Source organism: Ostrea edulis, chromosome 10 (assembly GCF_947568905.1).
Source record: "Ostrea edulis chromosome 10, xbOstEdul1.1, whole genome shotgun sequence".
NCBI classification, from domain to species: Eukaryota; Metazoa; Mollusca; class Bivalvia; order Ostreida; family Ostreidae; genus Ostrea; species Ostrea edulis.
Window position 1 is genome coordinate 5,642,438 of NC_079173.1, and position 24,843 is coordinate 5,667,280.

Sequence of the window (24,843 nt, forward strand, 5' to 3'; positions counted from 1 at the left end):
TTTCGTAGGATTGATTGGTTGATTAAATATTGTTTAACGTCCCTCTCGAGAATGTTTCACTCATATGGAGACGTCAACACTGCCGGTGAAGGGATGCAAAATTTAGGCCTATGCTCGGCACTTATGGCATTGAGCAGGGAGGGGTCTTCATCGTGCCACACTTGCTGTGACAGGGGACCTCGGTTTTTGCGGTCTCATCCGAAGGACCGCCCCATTTAGTCGCCTCTTACGACAAGCAAGGGGTACTGGAGACCTATTCTAACCCGGATCCACACGGGATGGTTTTGTAGGATAATTGTATAAAAGAACAAGGGACGTTATTGGCCAAAATTGGCCGTACTTCAAAAACCGATCATATTTTGCAGGTGTAAAGGTGATAATTTTCTCGTTTCATTCATATATAACATGTACCATTTACTTGTTGCTGATAATGAGAAAATAACGTTACAATATTGCATTGTTCACTCTGACGCTATCTTCCGACGGTTGCTTTTTCGGAACGACGTCATCGACCTTATAGGATTTACAGTCTCCTGATTCTTCCAGGATATTTTTCTAAAAGTTACAATTTTAACTTTTTATTTAAAAATACTCGTTGAGATCAAAGACTATTGAAAACTGGCATGCTATGGAAAATACATTATTCATTTATATGTAACTTTATCGTGGTCATAGACATTTTGCGGACGATTAATTAGAGTGAGGAAAATAATGCGTGTATTTGTTAAAAATTGTTAAGTAGAAAGCAATCATATTTTCGAAGATGTTGTTCGATGCCCCCTATTCAAATGAAATATGGAAAATAAAATGGCTCTTGAATTTTCTTTTTTAAACACTTCGATTAAAAACGTCGATTATTTAAGTCGGATAAAGTTACTTGTTATGCCATGTACACCAAGGACTATATAACAGGTCTGCTTACATGTGTATGCAATATACATGTTACAGTACATACGAATAAAATATGTCTGCCTGCTGTGGGTATTTACAAAATATATTGAATAAAGTGTGGTAAATGTACATGTACTAAACGATACAAATTTATGTTGCATGAATGGGATATCATTTTCTTGGGTACAGTAAAACACGTCAAGTAATATGCATGTAACTTCAGATGCTTTATTTCATATAGCAAATGTATTTTAAAATCTCACAAAAATGCGTCCGTGTTTCTATCGTTACATTCCCCTAAATGGTCAACAAAGAGTAGTCTCTCTCTCTCTCTCTCTCTCTCTCTCTCTCTCTCTCTCTCTCTCTCTCTCTCGTTCATCTCTGATAAATGAAAAATTAAAAAAAAGTGGGCATGCCATTGTATGCACCGACATTTAGTCTAAATCTAGAACGGACTCTGGGAAGTTTGAGTACATGTATAGACAATGTGGTATATTTAACTGATTTTCCTAGGCACTTATTTTCTTATGCGATTAAGGATATATTGAGTGAATCCCCCCCCCCCCCCCATATTCTTGATAGTAGCATTGAATGAGAAAAAAATAGGCTTAACATTATGAATTGAACCCATGTAGCGAAGGCTACTCCCAATGGAAAGTAAATTTCTTTTTCTCAAACTCTTTCTTAGCTATGTCTAGAACTTGTATCAGATAAATGTATTCAATCTATGACGCCCTAGGTGAGGATTTAGCCCCATTTCGCATCCACTGTACATTATGAATATCTATATATGTTATATAATATTACGTAACAATACCCCCTTCTTTATATGACCTAGAAACCCAGTATTTGAGGTGTCCTGTCTCTAGTAACGTAGCACAAGGGTAAACGATTTTTTTTTTCTTTTTGCGTGAAATCAAATTTCTAAATTGAACAATATTATCGCAGCTAATACTTTTCCCAGTTTCTAATCGTACACACTAATGTTCTACATAACATTATTTTCTTTAATAATAATTGATACATGTATTTGATGTGTCCTATCAAGGGGCCCCTGGCACTCTAGGCGAGGATTAAAATGGGGTACTTGATAATAAAAGACAGAAAATCAGGCTTAGATCTATATAATTTTGAATGCTTTTCAAATGATTCCAAAACAATATTGTGATTTTCTTTAATTTTCATATGAAAGTTCATTCTTCTCAATATTCACTAGTACAAAGAAAAAATTATCTATATTTCATATTAGTTTCGTAGGATTGATTGGTTGATTAAATATTGTTTAACGTCCCTCTTGAGCTAGAATATTTCACTCATATGGAGACGTCACCACTGCCTGTGAAGGGCTGCAAAATTTAGGCCTATGCTCGGCACTTATGGCATTGAGCAGGGAAGGGTCTTTATCGTGCCACACCTGCTGTGACACGGGACCTCGGTTTTATATCATCAGCAAAAAACAATTTAAAAAGGAGAAAAATATGAGTGTGTGGTAAAAAAGAGAATGGGTGCGTGGTGTGCGAGAGAGACGATGTGCGTGGTGTGTGTTAGAGAGGGCGTGTGCGTGTTATATGGGATAGAGGATGTATGCATGTTGTATAGAGGATGTGTGCGTGGTGTTTGAGAGGGGGCATCTGCGTGGTGAGAGAGAGGGAGAGAAAATATGTCTGTAAAAAGAGAGGAGTGTGTGTGTGAGAGAGAGAGATAGAGAGAAGATGTGTGCGATTTGAAGTGTGTATGTGAAAGAGAGGATGTGTGTGTGAGAGAGAAGATGTGTGCGAAGTGTGTATGTGAGAGAGGGGATGTGTGCGTGAAGAGAGAAACAGGGGATGGGTGCGAGAGAGAGAGGGGGATGGTAAAACTTCCTGTTTGGAAAATCGAACACACTTTCTCCGTTCTTCCCTTAACTCCATTGTTACACAACTGAATGTATATAAACAGAATGAATGTTTAAGGCGAGCTGTACTGTAGTACTGTAGAAATCACATTTTAAAAAATATGGTTACACAATGCTAGTATACTTTTTGTTTAAGTATCAAACCTGCATATCATCATAATTGAATTTCAGAAAAAGGGGATAAGGTGGGGGGTGGGGGGGGGGTGTCAACGTTTCAAAAGGACACTGCCATCAAAGGACAAAATGATGCCTATTTGTCAAAATGGATGAATTGAAATGACAAATGCAACGAAGTCGTATGATTTTTTAAAAGACAAACTTGAAACATTGTGTTGTGTTCTACATGAGTATATAATTTAAAAGAAAGTTTTCCCGATTTGATATCTAACATTTTAATTTTGTAATGAAATATAACGATATACGACGCAGTGAACAGTCAGTATTCATTTGAACAAAATTTCCAAATTACTCACACCACTCAATTACTAGTATTAAATGTCACTAGTCCGTTAATGGATCGGATCATATTACTTTTTTTTTTTTTACTTATTATTATTATTTTTTTTGTCGTTTCTTACTTTTGTTCTTGTCTTTTTTGAAGGAGTGGGGTGAAAAACTCAATATGTACATGGATGTAGGTGCTCGCTAATGCCTGTGTCAACGCTGGGTTGCAAGACTATTGTAAACCGTTAATTAAATCCTTCAAAAGGCAACCAATGATTTGTTTTACATTAGATTAACGGGGATTTAAAAAAAAAATTTATCGGGCAAATGCATTAATTTCATCAACATCAAAATTTCAGGAATTTCTTTACAAGCGGTAAAAACATTTCTTCTTAAAATATTCTGCACCTTATGTCTCGTTCACACGGATGCGCATTAAAATTTCCGTGTGAAAGCGGTTCAGATTTAATTCGCATTAACTTACGTTAAATTGAATTCTTTGTGTGAACAAGGCATTAGGTAAATGTTTGTATAAAAGTTAGAAAGTGTTTTCCAAGAATTCAACCCTTATATCATGTACTTGCCCAAAACGGCGTTTTGAATATCTGACCCTATTCTTAGCATCGAACCGAATACCTGGTGTGATCTAGGCAAGTCAAAACCCGTGCTTTCGATGACGACTGAATTCTTGCCACGTTGTCACTTGCTACATGGTCATTGAGAATTACGTGGTCAGTGGCGGATTTAAAGGGGGCGCAGCCGGCGCCCCCCCCCTTCCCCCTAAAATTTTCAAATTTAAGGTAAATCGTGGTATATTGTTTGGAAAAATGTACTAAACGATAAAAGAAGCAATAATTTCTTCCACTCCCGGAGAAATAAATGACAAAATCTTTTGATTTTTTTTAAATTACATTATTAGGAGTACTTAATTTTTTTCCAAAAAAAAACTTACAATTTGCGTTATTTTACTAATTTCACCTTATAATCGAAATTAGTAAAAATGACTTAAATAGGAGACATTTTTCAAGCTCTATGAATCGTTTGTCATTTACAAATCAATTAAGAGGGGGGATGGGGTTGGGGGGGGGGTGAAATGACTGCTTGTCTTCCTGTGGCTTATTTCGTATCTGAATATTCCGAGAAAAGATTCTTCAAATCAACCTTACAGCCAAAGCGTAAAAAATGTGGCGATATCTACAACATTTTGACAATTCAATAAGTATGTGGAGTGGGAAGATTATGTGCTGCTATTTTTGAAATGATAATTTTAGCTGAGCACTACATAATTTACAGTAGCGGATCTAGTGGGTGGGTTTTATTTGAACGTTATCAACCAAAAATTATCAGCATAAAATTTGCTCTTTTGCGGTCTTCGATTCACCTCCCTCTTTGAAAGAATTTTCTGGATCCGCCACCGATTTGTTATCAAGAACTACAACTCATTTCATGTTCATTTATACCACTAAAACTCTACCAGAGTTGTCTTTCTCTAAGAAGCAGAAGACACTTGCTGTGAAAACGGAAATGGATGTTGAATTCTGAAGAAAAGCTTATTTTAGTGATCTTTGCAGGTACTTAGCAAAAATGACTGTCGGGTACAGTGTTATTAGGTAGTACACTGAATATATCGTCTGGTTAATTATCTATATAGATCTATGTGAGTTGCATAAAAGAAATATCTATTGGGATTGTCAACCTATAGTTAGAATAATCTAACTGTGTCTCGAGACAGGCCCTCGGTCCGTAGGACATTATCATTTTAGCGATAGAACATTCTATCTAGTCAACCTAGGCCTAACGTAACTTTGTGTTTGTTTACACCAGTGGCGGATCTGGCAGTGTTGAAAGAGGTGCGACCTAAATGTGTACTTTTTCTACCCAAGATCATAAAATGACAAAAAATTCTTTCTTTTTAAAAGATTATTCAACCAAATGTAGGGGGGGGGGGTGTTAACTCCCTGTAGATCCGCCACTGGTTTGGGTCACAGTTACCTCTGGGGACAAGTATGAGGTATTAAAAGAGGTTCAAAGAACCACAGGATACAATATGACATTTGTCGATTTGATATAAAGGTTCAAGTTGTTTAATATTGTGGCCTCGATCTGTGTTAGGAGTAAGGACTTAAATTTTTTTTAATTTATGCACACCATTGTGACCTGCACCACCCACCCATTAGTGTGGGACAGCCTAGGAGTCTAAAGTTTTATATAGAAGTGTATTTGATAAGAATTCTTTCAAAATGCATTTAAAATCCACAATCGTCAATGATATAATTCTTTATGTTGTAATGCCCTCACCCTCGTGTACGAAGTGTAGATTCCAGTTTGTAGACACAATGATCTCGGACAGCGGCTAAAGAAATACAAAAACTCGTGTGAGCAGTAAGGCCCACCAAGTCTCTGTCGTATATCTTGAGAACCATGATGGTTATTGGAATATATATATATATATAAGTTAAAATAATATACATGCATCCTCATGAAGTGTACATTCAAGTTTGTTCACACAGTGACTACTGAGGTCACAAGAGGAAAAGGTGTTTTCTTCCAAAATAAATTTTCTTTTTAGGAACCACAAATTTAAATTCATTTTACAAATAAATAAATATATATTGAAGCATCATCATGTACCTTAATTTGTCCACAATACGACTCTTGTGTTCAAGATGAGGTCACTAAGGAGGAATACACAGAACTGAGATTTTTGTTTTAAAAGAGATAATGCTGCAACTCAGATTGGCATCCTCATTCACTGTAGATTACAGTTATTTCATGTTAAGATGACCCCTGGGATTAGGATGGAGTCACAAAAGAGTTATAATGATTATGTATGAATAAAGTAGATATTTTTTAATGAAATTCTTTCAAAGGACCCTAGCAATCATGATGAATTCTATTTTTTTTTTAGAATTATGTGTACTAAGCATCTCCATGTCTTGTAGATTCATAGTTACCATCGCGACCCCTGAGTCCAGGTAGGGGAAGATGCACTATATCCACCTGTGGGGTTTCGTTGTGGGGCACAGCATCAAAAATGCATCATTTAATGTAATAATTAAATGAATATTAATGTCAAAGAATAATTGTAAAACTAATGATTTGGATTAGAACGCTGCTCAGGATGTCCACTTTTTTGTCTCGGGCTCGTAATCCTGTCTACTTTGTGTCTCGATTGTTTTGTTTTTGTACTGAGATATTTATTTCGTATTGTCTATTTTATCTAGAATGTTGTCCACTAAGCTAATGATGGGGATTGTAGCACTACCCTGCACACAGACATGGAATTGATCTGCCTAGTCCATTATCAGAAGAGTGACCAGGACTGTTCCTCCCATCAGAGAAGTTTCTTGAGAAGCATTACAAGGTACAGACCTACATTATTTTAAATCAGTTTTACTTGCCTGGTCACTTGGCCGGTTATCAACTTCTTTTTTTGAATAATCATCTGAAAACTTTTACCGCCCCTTTGGCCCAATGGATATGAAAACGGCTGGCTTAAATATATCATGATTCATGAATATAATAAAACACTTTTGTTAAAAACAAATTCTTAGATTTCAAACATTCATTGTTACACTTACTAACACATAGTATATATATTGTACCTAATAACCATGTTAACTGCTAGCAAATAATTTAGAAAAGAAAAAATATATATACACTGTATTTATAATCTCTTGAAGAAATAAATCAAGTCTTGTTACATAATTATAGATATTATTAAAAAATGGGTCTGAGCTAGGTTTTGTTTGTCACATAAAACTAACACAATAGTCGACGTCATCTTTAGTGGAACACAATCATCGATTCTAATCGAAAATCAGTTGATTGTTGGCAAATTCTAAGCTCTCGATTATGAAAATTTTATTCCAATTAATAGGTTTTTAGATTTTGTTTTCTCAACGACTGTAGTTTTTGAAGAATATATCTAGTAACCTAAAAGTTTTGTTTATCGTAATGGCGGCGCACTCAAAAGCGAAAGTATCCATACACGGGGAATAAAGCATGTTCGCTTGGTCAGATACTGAGATAGACATACTTTGATTCAGGCATATAAACGAAGGACTATTATCAAAGAGAATCTTGATACTAGCTAGCAAAGCCACTAAATGAAATGAATTTCTTTCCTCATTTTACTTTGCTGAACATTAGGCCCTAATTATATCTTGACTGCTAGTCAGTTAATGACATTTAACTTTGATATACGGGCCAGGGGATATAACTGAAGCAAACAATATATGTTTTGGGCGACTTTTATATGTGCAATTACCAATGAAAGAATAAAAAAAAATACACACAGAAAATATTCACTTATACTAGACTCTCAGCTATAGAAACAACAAATATAAACATAGAAAATATTTATTTACACTTTTTCAGTACATATGTACTTTAATTACTGTAATTATTATTGAATTTCTTTATGTCCGATTATAATCAATAATTAGTTAGTAAACCAATCATCGATTATGAAATCCTCACCGATTCCCGGGCCGCCATCACTAGTCATCTTCGTTTTGTCATTGTCATCTAGTAAGTGACCATGTAGTCAGCAAAGTTCATTCTTTGTCACCATTTTAATTATTTCATGCTTTGAGGTGACACTTTTAAGGAAGGAGTACACAGTTAGTGTTGCTGGCTGCAAGAACAACTCGCCCTCCCCCGAGTACATAATGTGTACAGCCCGGGGTTACAGCAGGTAACCACTCACTTTAAACAGGGATTTCATGTAGGGACTCATTTCTCCCAAGTGTCTTGACATTCACCAGCTGGCAACATATGTGTCTCGATCAGCTCAACCTCATTTACATTCTCAATTTTAGCAATAAATTATCATTAAAATTTTTAGGGACTTGTCTGAATGGGCAGAAGAAATGTTTTAACTGACTATCCCATCATTGTCAGCTGTTGGAGACTGAACAATTTACTGAAATCAGTCCTGGGGTGTAGCAGTCAGTGGGTGTCCTCATTTGTCCCAAGAAGAGTCAGAGAAGTATTCATTTTTACTGTAAAAAGTTTAGTTCATGTAAAGAGCATGAAGGCAGATTTTACAGTTATCTCCCTTAGACTATGTAAATTATAATACAGCACTTGCTAATGATGTTATTTTACATATTAAATGTTGTTTGAATTTTTGTCAATTTGGTTGGTAGTCAAAGACATGAGTTATAGCTGCCTGTATTGTACCTGTTTACCTACAGAATTAAACATAGATTACATGCACCTGACTCTCCAGGACATGTTATATACCTGTCTGTCTTTAGATGGGACGTATTATGGTACAGCAATGTCTGCATGTCCGTCTGTAGATGGAACATATTATGGTACAACAATGTCTGTATGTCTATCTTTAGATGGGATGTATTATGGTACGGTAATGTCTGTATGTCCGTCTGTAGATGGGACATATTATGATACAGTAATGTCTGTATGTCCGTCTGTAGATGGGACATATTGTGATACAGTAATGTATGTATGTCTGTCTGTAGATGGGACATATTATGGTACAGCAATGTCTGTATGTCTGTCTGTAGATGAGACATACCATAGTACAACAATATATCTATGTCTGTCTGTACTCTGTAGATGGGAAGTATTATGATACAGCAATGTCTGTATGTCTGTCTGTAGATGGGACGTATTATGGTACAACAATATCTGTATGTCTGTCTGTAGATGGGACGTATTATGATACAACAATGTCTGTATGTCTGTCTGTAGATGGGATGTATTATGGTACAAAAATGTCTGTCTGTAGATGGGCAGTGTTATGGTACAGAAATGCCTGTACATCCGTCTGTAGATAGATTGTATTATGGTACAGCAATATCTCCATATACGTCTGTAGATGGGGTGTATTATGGAACAATGTCTGTAGGTGGGACGTATTATGGTATATTAATGTATGTCTGTCTGTAGACGGGCCATATCATGGTACATCAATGTCTGTAAGTCCGTTTGTCGGTGGGACGTATCACTGTACAGTAATGTATGTCTGTCTGTCTGTCTGTCTTAAGATGGGATGCATTGTCCATCATCGGTGGCCTCGTGGCTAGCCTGTCAGACTCTTGACCAAAAGGTCGTGGGTTCGAATCCTGACCTCGGCAGAGCCGACGTTGTGTCCCTGGGAAAGGCAATTTACATGAATTTCCTCACTCCACCCAAGTGTAAAAGGGGTACCTGGCTATAGACAGTGAAAGATATTGTTAGAATGTTAGTGCTTTAGCGCCTGTAACGACAGCTGGCACTGTATGCTTCACAGGAAGCTGAGAAAGTTCTAGGTTGATATAAGATCTGCCGGGGTGATAATGTATTGTGAAGCGGTTTTAGCAGCTGGAAAAAGCGCTATGTTATGTAATTTGAGTGTGTGAGTTTTGAGTGCTAGTGAGCATGTAGAGTGTGAATGGTTTTGTTTGTGTCCTTTCTGTGTGAATGAAGTTATTTCTTGTTTGTGTTTCTTTTCCATATGTCAATGTTCAGTTTGAAAATGAGGAGTTTTTCCTATCTCGAGTCAAAATTATGACAACCGATAAGACCAGTGAGTCTCTTGTTTAGATTGATTGATTGTATCTTGCTTAACATCTCGCTCGAGAATTGTTCACTCATATGGAGACGTCACCAAGACTGATAAAGGGCTTCAAATTTAGGACTATGCTCGGTGCCAATGGCCATTGAGCAGTAAGGGTTCTTTAGCATGCCACACCTACTGTGACACGAGACATCTGTTTTTAAGGTAATCTCCGAGGACCTGTGACATTCACACCTGATGGTTTGGCGATGGAACTGTCACTACCTATTTTAATGACTTAGGTCTGTCACAGTCGGGATTCGAACCCCGGCCCTCCGCATGCTGGCCGAACGCTCTTAACTTCTCGGCCACCGCGACAAAATTCTTGGGGATCTTAATTTGCTGAAACTTTCATTTACATGTACTAGTACCTGTCTGATTTCTGGCCATTCCAGCACTCATTCTCAGTTTGGTTTTTCAGCTCCCTGGGCCTCATGAGATTGTGACACCGTGCAGTAGGAGCAGTTTCTACTGGTATCTCTTAAAAGCAGACAGAGATTTCTTATCATCTGATCCATTTCTGGAGACAAACTTTTGTATGGAGCTGGTAAAATTTCTATCTTTTTTTAGCTTGTTTGAGCAATAAGCTCAAGTGGGCTTTTCTGATCACCCATTGTCTTTACCCTATCCTCAGTGTTTAATATCCTCCAGCATTCAGATCATGTTTAGTTTTGGGCATAAAAAACTCTGCAGAGAGAAATCCGAATGTAGGACGATATTAAACATTGCATCCATAGTAATATAAGCTCAAGTGGGCTTTTCTGATCACCTATTGTCCGTTGTACATCTGTCTGTCCATCTGTCTGTAAAGTTATTTTCAACTTCTCTACAATAACATAGCCCAATTTCAACCAAACTTAGTATTGTTAAAGGATTAGAAATCGTTTAAATGAAGGACCTTTTAAGGTTATATAATCAACAAATGAAAAAAAAATAGCAATGGGTTATTTAAGAATCGTCTCCATAACTAATGAACTAGAAATGACGAAACGTCTATAAGTTATTTGAAACCTTCCTGACATATTGTAAATTGTTTGAAGTCTGGCTTCAGAGGATAGGATTAAGGTCATCGGTGCTTGGGAAGGACAAACACAACAGGCCAATGACCCCATTTATGGTAAAATGGTGGGGACATTCTGAAATTTATTGGGCTGAAATAACGTACATTGAGGCCATTTTTTCTTACCAAAATTTGTCCATTGTCCGTCATCATTGTCGTAGGGGTCATCATAAACTTTTCACATGTTCATCTTCTTCTCAAGAACCAATGCGCCAATTTCAATCAATCTTGGCACAAAGCATCCTTGGGTAAAGGGAATTTAAGTATGTTCAAATGAAGGGCCACACCCTTCTCCAAGGGAGATAATAGCAAAATAGTGAAACTAAATTAACATCTTTAAAAAGTCTTCTCCAGAACCACTAGGCCAATTTCAACCAAACCTGACACAATTCAAGTTTGTTCAAATGAAGCATCGTGTCTCTTTCCAAGGGAGGTTAATAGCGAAATTTTATAGTGAAAATACATCGATGACTTTTGTAAATCTTCTTCTCCAGAAATAATTGGCCAATTTCAGCCAATCATGGCACAAAGCATCCTTGGGTAAAGGGGATTCAAGTTTGTTCAAATGAAGCGCCATGAAAGGGAAGGTAATCACAACAATGCAAAAATAGGGTGTGATTGTTTAAAAATGATCTTGTCAGGAACCAGAAGAGCTGAAATTTACATGAAAGCTTCCTGATATAGTACAGATTTAAGTTTGTTAAAACCATGACCCCCGGGGATTCATTAGGGCCACAATAGGGGATCAAACTTTTACATTCAAATGTATAGGTAAAATCTTTGAAAATCTTCTCAAGAACCACTGTGCCAGGAAAATACAAGTTTACATGAAAGCTTCCTGACATAGTGCAGATTCAAGTTTGTTAAAATTATGGCGCCCGAGTGTAGGATAGGGCCATAATAGGGGATCAAAGTTTCACAGATAAATATACATGTATAGGGAAAATCTTTTGAAAATCATCTTCTGAAAAATCACTGAGCCAAAAAAGTTTGCTTTTACCAAAAAGCTTCCTGAGATACTAGTGCAAATTCAAGTTTTTAGCTCACCTGAGCTGAAAGCTCAAGTGAGCTTTTCTGATCGCTTTTTGGCCGTCGTCCATCTGTCTGTCTGTCCGACTGTCTGTTAAACATTTACATTTTCAACTTCTCCAAAACCACTGGGCCAATTTTAACCAATGTTGGCACAAATCATGCTTGGGTGAAGGGAATTCAAAATTGTTCAAATGAGGGCCGAACCCCTTATCCAAGGGGAGATAATAGCAAATCAGTAAAAATACACTGAACATTTTTAAAAATCTTCGTCTCCAGAACCAGTAAGCCAATTTCATTCAAACTTAATGCAAATCATCCTTAGTTGAAGGGAATTCAAAATTGTTCAAATTAAGGGCCAGGTTCTCTTCAAAGGGGAGATAATCACAAAAGTGTAAAAATAGGGTGGGGCCATTTAAAAATCTTCTTCTCATGAACCGCTGTACCAGTATAGTTGAAATTTAGTGGAAGTTTGCTGACATAATGGAGATTCAAATTTGTTCATATCATGGCCCCCAGGAGTCGGATGGCGCCACAATAGGGGAAACCATATTTTATATGTATTTATATAGGAAAAATCTTTTAAAATCTTCTTCTCAAGAACCATTGAGCCAGATGAGTTCAAATTTACATGGAAGCTTCCTGACATAATGCAGATTCAAGTTGTTCATATCATGGCACCCAGGAGTCGGATGGCGCCACAATAGGGGAAACCATATTTTATATGTATTTATATAGGAAAAATCTTTTAAAATCTTCTTCTCAAGAACCATTGAGCCAGATGAGTTCAAATTTACATGGAAGCTTCCTGACATAATGCAGATTCAAGTTGTTCATATCATGGCCCCCAGGAGTCGGTTGGGGCCACAATAGGGGAAACCATATTTTATATGTGTTTATATAGGAACAATCTTTTAAAATCTTTTTCTCAAGAACCATTGAGCCAGAAGAGTTCAACTTTACATGGAAGCTTCCTGACATAATGCAGATTAAAGTTTGTTCATATCATGGCCCCTGGGGGTTGGGTGGGGCCACACTAGGGGAAACCACATTTTATATGTATTTATATAGGAAAAATCTTCTTCTCAAGCACCATTGAGCCAGAAGAGTTCAAATTTACATCGAAGTTTCCTGACATAGTTCAGACTCAAGTTTGAAGCTTTATGACATAGTTCAAATTCAAGTTTGTTGAAATCATGGCTCCTGGGGTGTCAGGTTTTGCCACAATAAGGGAAACTGTATTTCGTATGTGTAAATATATGATAAATTTTTAAAAATCTTCTTCTCAAGAACTACTGTGCCAAAAAAGTTGAAATATACATGAAACCTTTATGACATGGTGCAGTTTCAAGTTTGTTCAAATCATGATTTCCGGGGGTCAGGTATGTCCACAATAGGGGAAACCGTTTTTCATATGTCTTAATGTAAGATAATTAATCTTTAAAAATCTTCTTCTCAAAAACCACTGTGCCAGAAAAGTTGTATTTCAATGTACCTGAACCTCCCCAACATAGTGCAGAATCAAGTTTCTTAAAATCTGACATGGCTCCTGAAAAGTTAACGGAATAACAATTGGAAATTCATTTTCCATGTGTTAAAGTGACTCAGGTGAGCGATGTGGCCCATGGGCCTCTTGTTTTAAAATATGCCCCCAGGAGAAGGGTGGATTGATTCATTGTATATTGTTTAACGTCCCTCTCGAGAAAATTTTACTCATATGGAGACGTCCGGAGAAAGGTAGAGTCACAATAAGGGATCAAAGTTTTATATACATGTGTACAAATATTAAGGGAAAATCATTAAAAATCTTCTTCTCAATAAACATTGGGCCAAAGAAGTTTACATTTACACGAAAGCTTCCTGACATAGTGCAGATTCAAATTTATAAAATTCATGGACCCTGGAGGTAGGATGGGGCCACAAAGTTTTACATGTGAACACATGGTGAAAATCCTTATATCCTTAGGATAGGAGAAAGCTGAAGATAACGAACAGTGATCAATGGGGAACTATTCTCTGAACTTTATGTTGAGACATGATTGGTTGGAAAACTATTTTCTGAACTTTACGTTGGGTGGTGAGGGGGTGAGAACTGATTTCTGAAATTTATGTTGGGAGGTGATGGGGTGGAGAACTATTTTGTGAACTTGACGTTGAGACGTGATGGATTGGAGGACTATTTTCCGAACTTTGTGTAGTGAGGTGACAGGGATGAGAATTATTTTCTGAACTTTACATTGAGACAAGAGGGGATGGAGAACTATTTTCTGAACTTTACGCTGGGAGGTGAGGGGGCGAGAAACTTTTCATTGATGTCGTATAGGACTTAATGTACATTTTATTTTGTATACAGAGATTAGATATTGTGAAATGAGTGTTTTTAAATTGACGTTTGATCTCAATTTGGTACATTCAGAATGATTACATGGATTTTTGTAGACATTCTTGTTCTAATAGCATAATATTATGGTGGGAAGAAATCATTTTGGGTACCTAGTACTTAATGTTGAAATCAATTTTACAGGGTAGCAGTTACTTGAGATGTCCGGCTGATGGATGAAGATAATTTCCCTGAGACTCTAACATTTTGTAGAACTTGGATAGCTCTATTCAGTATTGCTGTAGAAAATGTCAGGTTTGGTAATGAAATTATGTAAAATGTTGTATTCCTCATTCAGAGAATGGCTGGGGCATATAGTGTTAAACCATTTTAGCTCACATGAGCTGAAAGCTAAAGTGAGCTATTCTGATCAAATTTTGTCCAGCATCAGTTTTTTCATCCATCCAAAGGGGAGGTAATAACAAAAAATAGGGTAGAGTTATTTAAAATTCTTCTCAAGAACCGCTAAGCCAGAAAAGTTGAAATTTATATAAATGCTTCCTGACATAGTGTAGATTCAAGTTTGTTCAGATTATGGCACCACGGAGTAAGATGGGACCACAAAAGGGGATCAAAAATGGTGGAGTCATATTTAAGGATCAGAAGTATTACATAGTAATATAGAGGAAAAATCTTCTCTTTTTTGTAAAATGATGAACCTTGAGTAAAGGCAATTGTATAGCTATGACACAGCTAGTTTTTTACTCAGGTGACCTATTGCATTTGGTTGTCGTCGTGCGTTATGTGTCGTCCGTCGTGCGTTGTGTGTCGTCGGTCATGCGTTAACAATGGAACATTTTTAACTTCTTAATAACTGTCTGTCCAATTCTTTTCAAATTTAGTATGAAGCATATTTAGGACAAGGGGGACATAAATTGTAAATTTCAGGATTCCAGCACCCCTGGGGCATTAGGGGCGGGCCAAAGACTGCACAGAATGGACCAATTTTCAAAAATCTTCTCAAGAACCGCACATGCGTAAGAAAAACTAAATGTGTAAAACACTTAAATAACATCTTTAGTGCTATTGATACTAAATTGAAAGTATAAATAGATATTTAGAAAGAACAGGTAGTCCTTTACCAAAATTGTAAATTTGATGATCCTAGGGATAGGGGTTTTTGGTATGAGGTTGGGACTAAAATGGTCAGTTATTAAATGGTGAACAATTGACATTTTTAATTTCTTCTTGATAACTATCATTCCAGGCCGTTTCAAATTTGGTATGAAACATATTTGGAACAAAGGGACCATAAATTGTAAATTTCAGGATTCCTGCAACCCTGGGGCCTATGGGGCGGGACAAAAACTGCCCAAAATTGGCCAATTTTCAAAAAATCTTCTCAAGAACCGCACACATGTAAGAAAAACTAAATGCATATTGATGTAGAGCAGGAAAGTCTCTACCAAAATTGTACATTTCATGATCCTTGGGGTAGGGGTTCTGACCCCAGGGCGGGACCAAGCTTGGTATATAGTGTTTATGTGAAAAACACTTAAATAACATCCTCTTTAGTGCTATTGATACTAAATTGAAACTAAATGGATAGAGCAGGCAGTCCTTTACCAAAATTATAAATTTGATGATTCCCAGAGTAGGGGTACTGACCCCAAGAAGGGCCAAACTTAGTATATACTATTTATGTGTAAGTTTACTGTTATTGTATAAAATCTAAATGCATACTTATGAATAGCAAAAAAGGATGTACAAAAAATTGTGAATTTTAAAACCCAGGGTTAGGAATTTAGGATGGGTCCAAATTAGTCATAGCTTTTGATGTTTTAATGCTAATACACCTATTATTTAAAGCATTTCATCAGTGTAGACACTTTTGAGGGCAGTGAAGTTTCCAGAACACATCTTGTTTTATACTGTTGCTGAACATTAGAATTTAGCTTAGATGTTCAGAATAGGAATTTTTTTTCTAGATTGCATAGCCTGTGGGAGTAGTGTTGATACTTTTTCACTAGTATTCAGGTGACCAATAAGACCTGTGGGCTTCTTGTTTTCAAAAGCAGTATGTTATCGGAGATAAAAGTCAAAAGGATCCACACTACAGCTCATTTCCATATTCTAATCAAGTATTTTTTAAAATCATGTACACCTATAGAATCATATTGATACTGTCAATTTATAACATTGAACGCATCAGTGTGCTCTCAGCTACGCTTTGAAGATCATCCGGAATTCAAAGGTTTCTTCATGCTTACATGGTTATTTTATCTCACGTGATTTAAAATGACAGCTAATTTGTCATGTAGAAACTTATTTAAATACCCCTTAAGGGATCCAAACTTACTTTTCATATAATTAAGAAATTATAAATCATCCCCTTAGCAGAAACCATTCCATATCTCTACTGACCAACCAATTTTTGATAAACAAACATGCGATGTGTTCAGATAAAAATAGCACTTACTTTTAAAGACCTGTATGTGTTTCTCGTAGCTCTTGGTTACGGTCATACTGATCCACACGTAAATTTTAGTTCGCGTGTGAGTTCTCGCATAGTTTGTCAAAATACTGGATCTACCTATTTTCACTTTCTCTTACTGGAGGGCAGCACTGTTCCTTGTCAGTGGCCATGCGTCTGTACATTATTGTTGGAGGCTCGATATTTTTTGCAAGGGCCATCAGAAAGTATTAATTTTAGGGTTTAAACGAGAATTTTTAACTATAGAAATGTATCTAAATTGCAAAGTTCATACCTTCAATAATGCAACAAAATTTTAGAAAGCTCTAGGAAAGTTGTTATTTTGTGATTTTTGGGCAAAATGAGCTGTATTATCTCTTTGAAGAACTGTGAGCAGTAAAATCTCAAGAAGTTAAAGAAAATCGCGAATAACAAAGAAAAGAGTGTAGTCAACGACCATGTGTAATTAACTCTCTGCATTAAGTGTGGACATATTATTAACACATGGGTATTCTTCTACTAATCAACTAAATTTGATTTTAACATACAGTGGAGCCTCGGTAATCCGGACGCCATTAATCCAGACGCTTTACCTTCCGGATGATTTTTCTAGGGAACGGAATTTTTATACATTATTTTGCATCATTAATCAGGAAATTCGCGTTCCGGATCCGGACGGTCACGTTTTACTACAAAACGTTATAGTGCATTGAAAATTGTACCGTTAATCCGGACGGTAATTTTGTTTAGGGAAGGTCTGTGTCGGACAATTTTAGCAAGGTGTAAATTATCAAGAAAACAAGCCAAACTGTCTAATTGAATCGATTATATGTACCCTGTCAACACCTCCCTCCAATTAGGTGGTGTGTGATGATAAGTGAACACGTGCCGATCGAGACATTGTATTGCCAATTTTCGCACACAAGATCTGTGTTGCGTGTAGTGTTGAATTTTGTAAAAAAATCCGTAGCATATTATTTTATAGTCTTGATCAATACCCTAATAGTATTAATAAATTAAACATCATGCCGTAATGATAATTTTTATAACTGCTACACGTATCAGTTGTACTGATTCGTAAATTGATATCGGCTTATTCAAATCTAAAGAGTGTAGTTTATACTTCTAGATTCTGGATTTTATTCTGTTGATTGGCGTGAAATATACATGTATGTTCATGCACATGTATATATAGTATACGTTTTTAACGTTTAGAATGTCGTGCATGTAGAATGTACCTGTGTACGATTGATTCTTGTTCCGATGTTGTAGAGCTTTATTGCTTTCGAATTTTTAAACTCTGCGTAGAAGTGAGAAAATTACCATTTTAAGGAAAATGACAATTAAATTCTGTATGTACCTGTAATGTTAATTTCACCCGAGTTTTGTTCCGTTATTGTCACATCATGAAAATAATAGGTGCGCGTGACTAGATCAACGCAGTGGTAGGTCTTGATATTACGAGCTTAAATGATTTTGTTCTCCTGATATTGTCTTGGATAATTATAGAATAAGAAATATAAAGTCTGGCAGATTGAATTTTGGTTAAAGAATGTTGTCAACTGACATGATAATCACGAAATTCTTATATCAACTTTGGACGATGAAGATTGTTTTAACAGACCGCCGAACCCGTGAATCGTGACAGATGGAAATTACCGGCCTCTTTAAGAAGTAAAAGTGTGATGAAATGTTTGAAGTGTAAATGATTATGTTAGTTACTAATGATTTAATTACTTATAGTTACATAAAGTGCTTCATTATTTGTTTTAGTGCATACGGTACACACTTTTGTATATTTTTTTTGTAGGGATCATATGTATGTACAATGTAAGCACAGGCAAATACACTGAACACGTACATTAAATTTTAGTGTTTTGAAATACATTTGAAATTTATTTACTAATGCAAATGGTTAAATCCAATGATAGAATGTGTTTAATTCACAATGCATCAATAAAGTAGGCACATATTGGCTACTTATGCAAAGCTAGAACATATGCGATTCAATTATCCGGACGTTTCATTTATCTGGACGATTTTGCTGGGAACCAAAGTCTCCGGATTAACGAGGCTCCACTGTATATGATTTCCCAGATATTTTAACAAAAGAATTGGCCACAAGTTCCTAAATCTTAGAATATCCTCTCCAACTCAAGAATTTAACATGAAGTGATTGGTCATATAGAATTGTTCAAGGTCTCTTGGATTTAGTAAAACGAAAGATCTCTTATTCACCATTTAAAGGTTTTCAGCAAGTTGAAGTACCAATAAAGGTTTTGCAGCTGGAGTAAATCTTCAAGGTCAAGGTCAAATATCATTTTAGCAAAGGGTCTTGTGATAAAGAATCTGATATACAAGATATGAAAGCCCCAGCTTAAATAGTTCTGGAGATATGACCTTGATGAGGTTTTTTTAAAAGTTGGTCAAACTCCAAAGCCAATGTCACAAATAAAAACTTTGATAGCTATAAAGGTTTTGTCACAAGAAATGCGCACATGAAAAATGAATGACCCATCACTTACAATTCAAAAGTGATGAGCAGCAAGGTTCAAGTTTCACCTGAAGTTTTGAAATATAAGTCAAACTTCAAGGTCAAGATTGCAAAGTCGAAGACAATGGTGTAAAATGAAAGGTTCTGTCAGAAGGAATTCATATACAAAATTTGAAGGCTGTACTTTAAATAGTTCAGGAGATTCTAAGTTTGGGTTTCTTTAAAAACATCAAACGCTAAGGTTTACGTCACAAGATTGAAGTCTCTGGTAATGTCAGGAAGGTCTTTTTACATAGAATGCTGATATATGAAATATGAGAGCCATATGACTCCCAATTCAAAAGTTAGTAGCAATGTTAAAGTAGGGGGAAGATATACAGGACAGGACAATATGCCTCCCCTTCTCCCGCTATAGTCACAGGGGTATAAAACACTTGAATCCACACACCTGCTACACTTGAAAATGATTTGTTTAAGTGAATTATCTGCACTATTTAAACGTGTTTGCATATTAACATGACGAATCATGACCTTGCTGTTTTTAGCTCACCTGAGCTGAAAGCTCAAGTGAGCTTTTCTGATCGCTTTTTGTCTGTCGTCTGTCTGTCCGTCTGTTAAACTTTTCACATTTTCGACTTCTTCTCCAGAACCACTGGGCCAATTTCAACCAAACATGGCCAAAAGCATCCTTGGGTGAAGGGCTTTCAAGTTTGTTCAAATGAAGGGCCATGTCCCTTTCAAAGGGGAGATAATCACAAAAATGCAAAAATAGGGTGGGGTCATTTAAAAATCTTCTTCTCAAGAACCACTAAGCCAGAAAAGCTGAGATTTACATGAAAGCTTCCTGACATAATGCAGATTCAAGTTTGTTCAAATCATAGGCCTCTGGGGTTGGATGGGGCTACAATAGGGGATCAAAGTTTTACATACAAATATATAGGAAAAATCTTTAAAAATCTTCTTCTCAAGAACCACTGAACCAGAAAAGCTGATTTTTACATGAAAACTTTCTGACATAGTGCAGATTCAAGTATGTTCAAACCATGGCCCCCGGGGATAAGATGGGGCCCCAAGGGGGGATCAAAGTTTTACACACAGATATATAGGAAAAAACCTTAAAAATCTTCTTCTCAAGAACCACTAAGCCAGAAAAGCTGAGATTTACATGAAAGCTTCCTGACATAATGCAGATTTAAGTTTGTTCAAATCATGGGCCCCGGGGGTTGGATGGGGCCACAGTAGGGTATCAAAGTTTTACATACAAATATATAGGAAAAATCTTCTTCTCAAGAACCACTGAGCCAGAAAAGCTGATTTTTACATGAAAACTTTCTGACATAGTGCAGATTCAAGTTTTTTTCAAATCATGGTCCCCGGGGGTAGGATGGGCCCCACAAGTGGGGGGGGGGGGTCAAAGTTTTACATACAAATATAGGAAAAAGCTTTAAAAATCTTCTTCTCAAGAACCATTGGGCCAAAGAAGTTGACATTTACATGAAAGCTTTCTGACATAGTGTAGATTCAAGTTTGCAAAGGGTAGTTTGGGCCATAATAGGGACTAAGGTTTTACATGCAAATATATATGGAAAGTCTTCAGATATGGGCCAAGGTGACTCAGGTGAGCGATGTGGCCCATGGGCCTTTTGTTTTTAGATGAATTTCAAAAACATTTCCTTATACATTCCCTTAAAAAAGTAAGTCCATTATTGTGGTTCACACACCCCCAGGGGGGGGGGGAGGGGGGGGGGCTCCTGCCCCGAGGACCACATTGTGAACAAACTTGAATCGTCACTACCTGGGGATGCTTGCATATTGATATGATTAATTATGACCTTCTCATTCTTGTGAAGAAGATTTTTTCCTTTATATCTCCATGTAAAACTTTGACCCGCTGATGAGGTCCTACCCAAACCCAGGCAGGCCATGGTTTTAACAAAATTGTATATATACTATATCAGGAAACTTTTACATCAATCTCATTTTTTCTGGCCCAGTGGTTCTTGAGAGGAGTTTTAATTGACCCACCCTATTTTTGCCGTTTCTTCATGATTTTCCTTTGAACAAACGGTACCGCTGTGGTGGTCGAGAGATTAGAACGCACACCCCGCATGCGGAAGGCCGGGGTTTGAATCCTGGCCACGACAGACCTAAGACGTTAAAACAGGTAGTGACAGTTCCATCCTCAAACGCTCGACATCAGGTCCCAGGATCTTGTAGCAAAATCAGACTTAAGTCAGAATTTCAATCACCTGTAAGACGTTCATTGTTTTTGGACTGAGACTTTTATATTTACAGACACTAGAAATTTGATAAAGCAATACAGAATATCAATTTTTATTTGGGATGGTTGTCTTCTTAATCATTTCATTGCAATATTCAGATTTTGACTTAAGCTTAAGATGTTTCATGATCCAGGGGCCAGGTGTGAATGTCACAGGTCCTCTGAGATGACCTTAAAAACGGATGTCCGGTGTCACAGTAGGTGTGGCACACCTAAGAACCCTCACTGCTCAATGGCCGTAAGTGCCGAGTATAGGTCTAAATTCAAATGTTAAACAAGATGCAATCAATCATTTGAACAAACATGAATTCCCTTTATGTAATACAGGGGTCTCGGGTTTGATTCCCGGTCCAGTCAAATCATGGATATCAATCTGGATCGTTCAGTGGTTATAGCACCTGACTAGTAATACAGGGGTGTCGGGTCCAATTCCTGGTCAAATCATATCATGGGAACGAAGGCCCATGGATTCGATTCCTACTGCGACACTGATTCAGCCATATCTTATGTAAACATGTAAATATATCACAGACTATCCTTGACAATTCAGTTTGATATGATTACACTTTGTTTATTTTGTAGGACGGTGGAGATTTAGATAAGTGGTGTGATGTTATTGATGGTCAACAGAAGACTGACCTTGAATCTGAAGACCTGTGATGAAGACTGGACGTTTGGGGTCACTCTCTGTTACAGTACTACAAATCTAAGTAAGTACTCAGTAATAATGTAAGACTGAACTCTGTATCATGTTTATCTAATATATACATTGTAAAATCAAACACAAATTAATTCACAAACAAAATAATGTTCTGTTAAACTCACAAACACAAGTGCATGTTACACATCACAAACAGAGGACTGTAATGTACACAGGGCTGTAATTAACACGGGGCTGTAATTAACACGGGGCTGTAATTAACACAGGGCTGTAATTAACAAGCTGATGTAATTAACAAGTAGAAGGAATTAACCCAGTTATGTAATTAACACTGTGTTGGTAGATGTAATTAACACTGTAGAGATGTGTAATTAACACTGTGTTTATAGATATTGGATTTTCTTCACTTTAGCAGTGAGCCACTCAGCCACAAAGAGGTTGTCTCTGATGTCCACACATAAACTGTATGGATAGTCTAAACCACAGTGAATGTAACGGAGGAACTGTCCGTCCTGATCTAGGATGTGGATACGGTTATTGTCATAGTCTGCTGTCAGGATGTGACTCTGGCTGTCTGTAGTGATGCCGCGTGGATTAAATGATTGCTTGGTATTAGAGGGATGACCAGTGTATCTAAATCGGAGTTTTCCTGACTGATTGACCACCACTACTGCACTAGCTTCACAGTCAGTCACACAGATATCCAGGTTCTTGTTCTCACTGAGGTATTTATAACCACCAGATGAGTAGAGAGGACGACCCTGATCATCAAACTGAATGCTTTGTTTCTCTGTGGAGCCGGAGTAACGCACGACTTTGGATTGTTTTCTATCATCACTGACCATGGTAACCAGGAGGTCGTTACCCGCGGTACAGCAGACATAGAGAGGTCTCCACCCCTGTAGTGTGATCACGGTCTGTATCTGTTTATTCTTAATTAAGTTTATAGTGGTATCATGATAGTCAGTATAAACAAGATCTCCGTCCCGTGTCACTGCTATGTCCTGTGGTTTGTACCCTGACTTGGTTTGTATTGATGTCAGTAGTTTACTCTGGAGGTTGAGCAGCTTCATGGTTTTGTTATCCCCGCGTGTCCAGACTTGATCTTCACTCAGACAGCTAACACTGGTTAGTTCGTATCTGTTATACCCAGTGTCTATGGTGGCGGTGAGGCGCGGCTCATCAAGCAGTGGTTTGACTGGAGGAGACGATACAGCTTCTGCTGACTTCATTGTGTCGCCATGTTCTGTGTTAATGGATAATGGCGGCAGAGAACCGAACATTTCATTGAGCTGATCTTTGTTTATTTTCTGAGCAGACAAACTGGGTACTGTAACTTGGACTTTAGGCGGTAATGTTCTAAATTCAGAATTCCTAGATTTGTAAGTAGAGGTTAAGGAGACGTCATTTGATTTTAGGATTGATTTCAAGTCTGACATGATCTGTTTGAGTTCCGCCATTTTCTGTGTGATTTCATCTGTGTTTATATTTAGCGCGTCCAGATGTTTAGTTTTCATCTCCGCAATGGCGGATTTCCGCTGGTTGACAATGGCGGTAATCTCCCGGTGTAGGATTTCTCCTTGTTCATCGGCATCTGTCGTCAGTTTCCCATAATTCCTTTCTAATTCGGCTTTCTCAGTTTCGACATTAGACACCATTTCTTCATATCGGGGATAAATTCTGGTCTCTAATTCTTTTAGATCTTTTTGTAAACTTTCTGTTTTAGCGCCGAGTTTTTCCAGAATATTTGATACATCGTGACCTTTGTGTTTTCCAAATAAGGCGCAGGTAGAACAGACAGGAATGTCGCATTTTTCACAGTAAATTTCACATTGTTTATCGGCGTGGTCTGGACATTTTGGGTAGTTAGGGGTAGCCTTTCTGCGTAAAAAGGGCACGACTTTGTGATCTTTGGAGGTATCTGAGAGGTGCTCCCCAACACAGGCCTTGCATAAGTTTATATTACAAAGTTCACAATGACTCTGTAGGGGGACAGTTTCACAGAGGTCACACAGTAGGACTTCCTGAGCACTGCGCCGGGGATGCATTTCTGATGTCGGGATCACACGAGAAGCTTACTGTTAAATAAATAAAAACGGAATTTCATTTAAAGATTTTGACAGATTACAACAATTAATGAAATAGAATTATAGTATGATATAAAACACAGCGGTCATTACTATAATAATAATCTAGTCTCACCTGAAAATCCAACATGGCCTCCCTGTTCTGTTCTTTCGACCTTCCGTCTAGTCCTGAGCATTAAATACCTGTGCGGCGTGTCAGCCTGTATACACTATCTACGTGTTATCGCTTGAGTAAATACAGAGTGTATATAGTTTTAAAGTTTGGTCTGACCTAGTTTATGTTGGGTAGTTTTGCTAACATTTACGTCAGACGTAAAGTTTCATTAAAAAATTGGAATTTGCAAACAATGCATAGATATAACTTCTTTGATTATATCCCTTTTTATATTGAATTCGGCCCCTTTGTGCAAATAGAATAATATTTATCGTTAAAAACGATTAGCAATATTCATTGGGGGGGGGGGGGGGGGGGTCATGCAGCGGACCTCCGTTTCTGGTACTAAATAGTAAATACATATACATGTATGTGTTTTTATATACTTTTTTCTTTTGTAGAATGAGTTGAGTGGAATAATGAACCTCCAGATGTCTATGTACACGTGTATGAATAAACTGTTGTACTCGCGCGTGCGAGCTTATCC

The 24,843-nt window shown here is 37.2% G+C and overlaps 1 protein-coding gene and 1 long non-coding RNA gene across 3 annotated transcripts; one reads left to right on the forward strand and one right to left on the reverse strand.

Moving 5' to 3' along the window:
• The first annotated feature begins 4,716 nt into the window (after positions 1–4,716).
• Positions 4,717–24,843, forward strand: LOC130050898 (uncharacterized). Of its 2 annotated transcripts, XR_008799276.1 has the most exons (7): positions 4,717–4,800; positions 6,454–6,593; positions 8,079–10,344; positions 14,411–14,526; positions 22,037–22,164; positions 22,528–23,030; positions 24,758–24,843. It is a non-coding gene; the product is annotated as an uncharacterized LOC130050898 (long non-coding RNA). The 2 variants fall into 2 exon arrangements; XR_008799277.1 differs by lacking the exon at positions 4,717–4,800 and having other exon boundaries at positions 6,395–6,593.
• LOC130050892 (E3 ubiquitin-protein ligase TRIM36-like) lies at positions 22,196–24,389 on the reverse strand. The gene is made up of 2 exons (XM_056151738.1): positions 24,318–24,389; positions 22,196–24,193 (listed from the first exon to the last, which is right to left on the reverse strand). The coding sequence occupies exon 2, from the start codon at positions 24,161–24,163 to the stop codon at positions 22,499–22,501; it is 1,665 nt and encodes a 554-aa protein (XP_056007713.1). The 5' UTR covers positions 24,164–24,193; positions 24,318–24,389; the 3' UTR covers positions 22,196–22,498.

Bases quoted from the DNA above. Each gene is read 5' to 3' on its own strand.
- LOC130050892 (XM_056151738.1), bottom strand. From the start codon at position 24,163: ATGCATCCCCGGCGCAGTGCTCAGGAAGTCCTACTGTGTGACCTCTGT.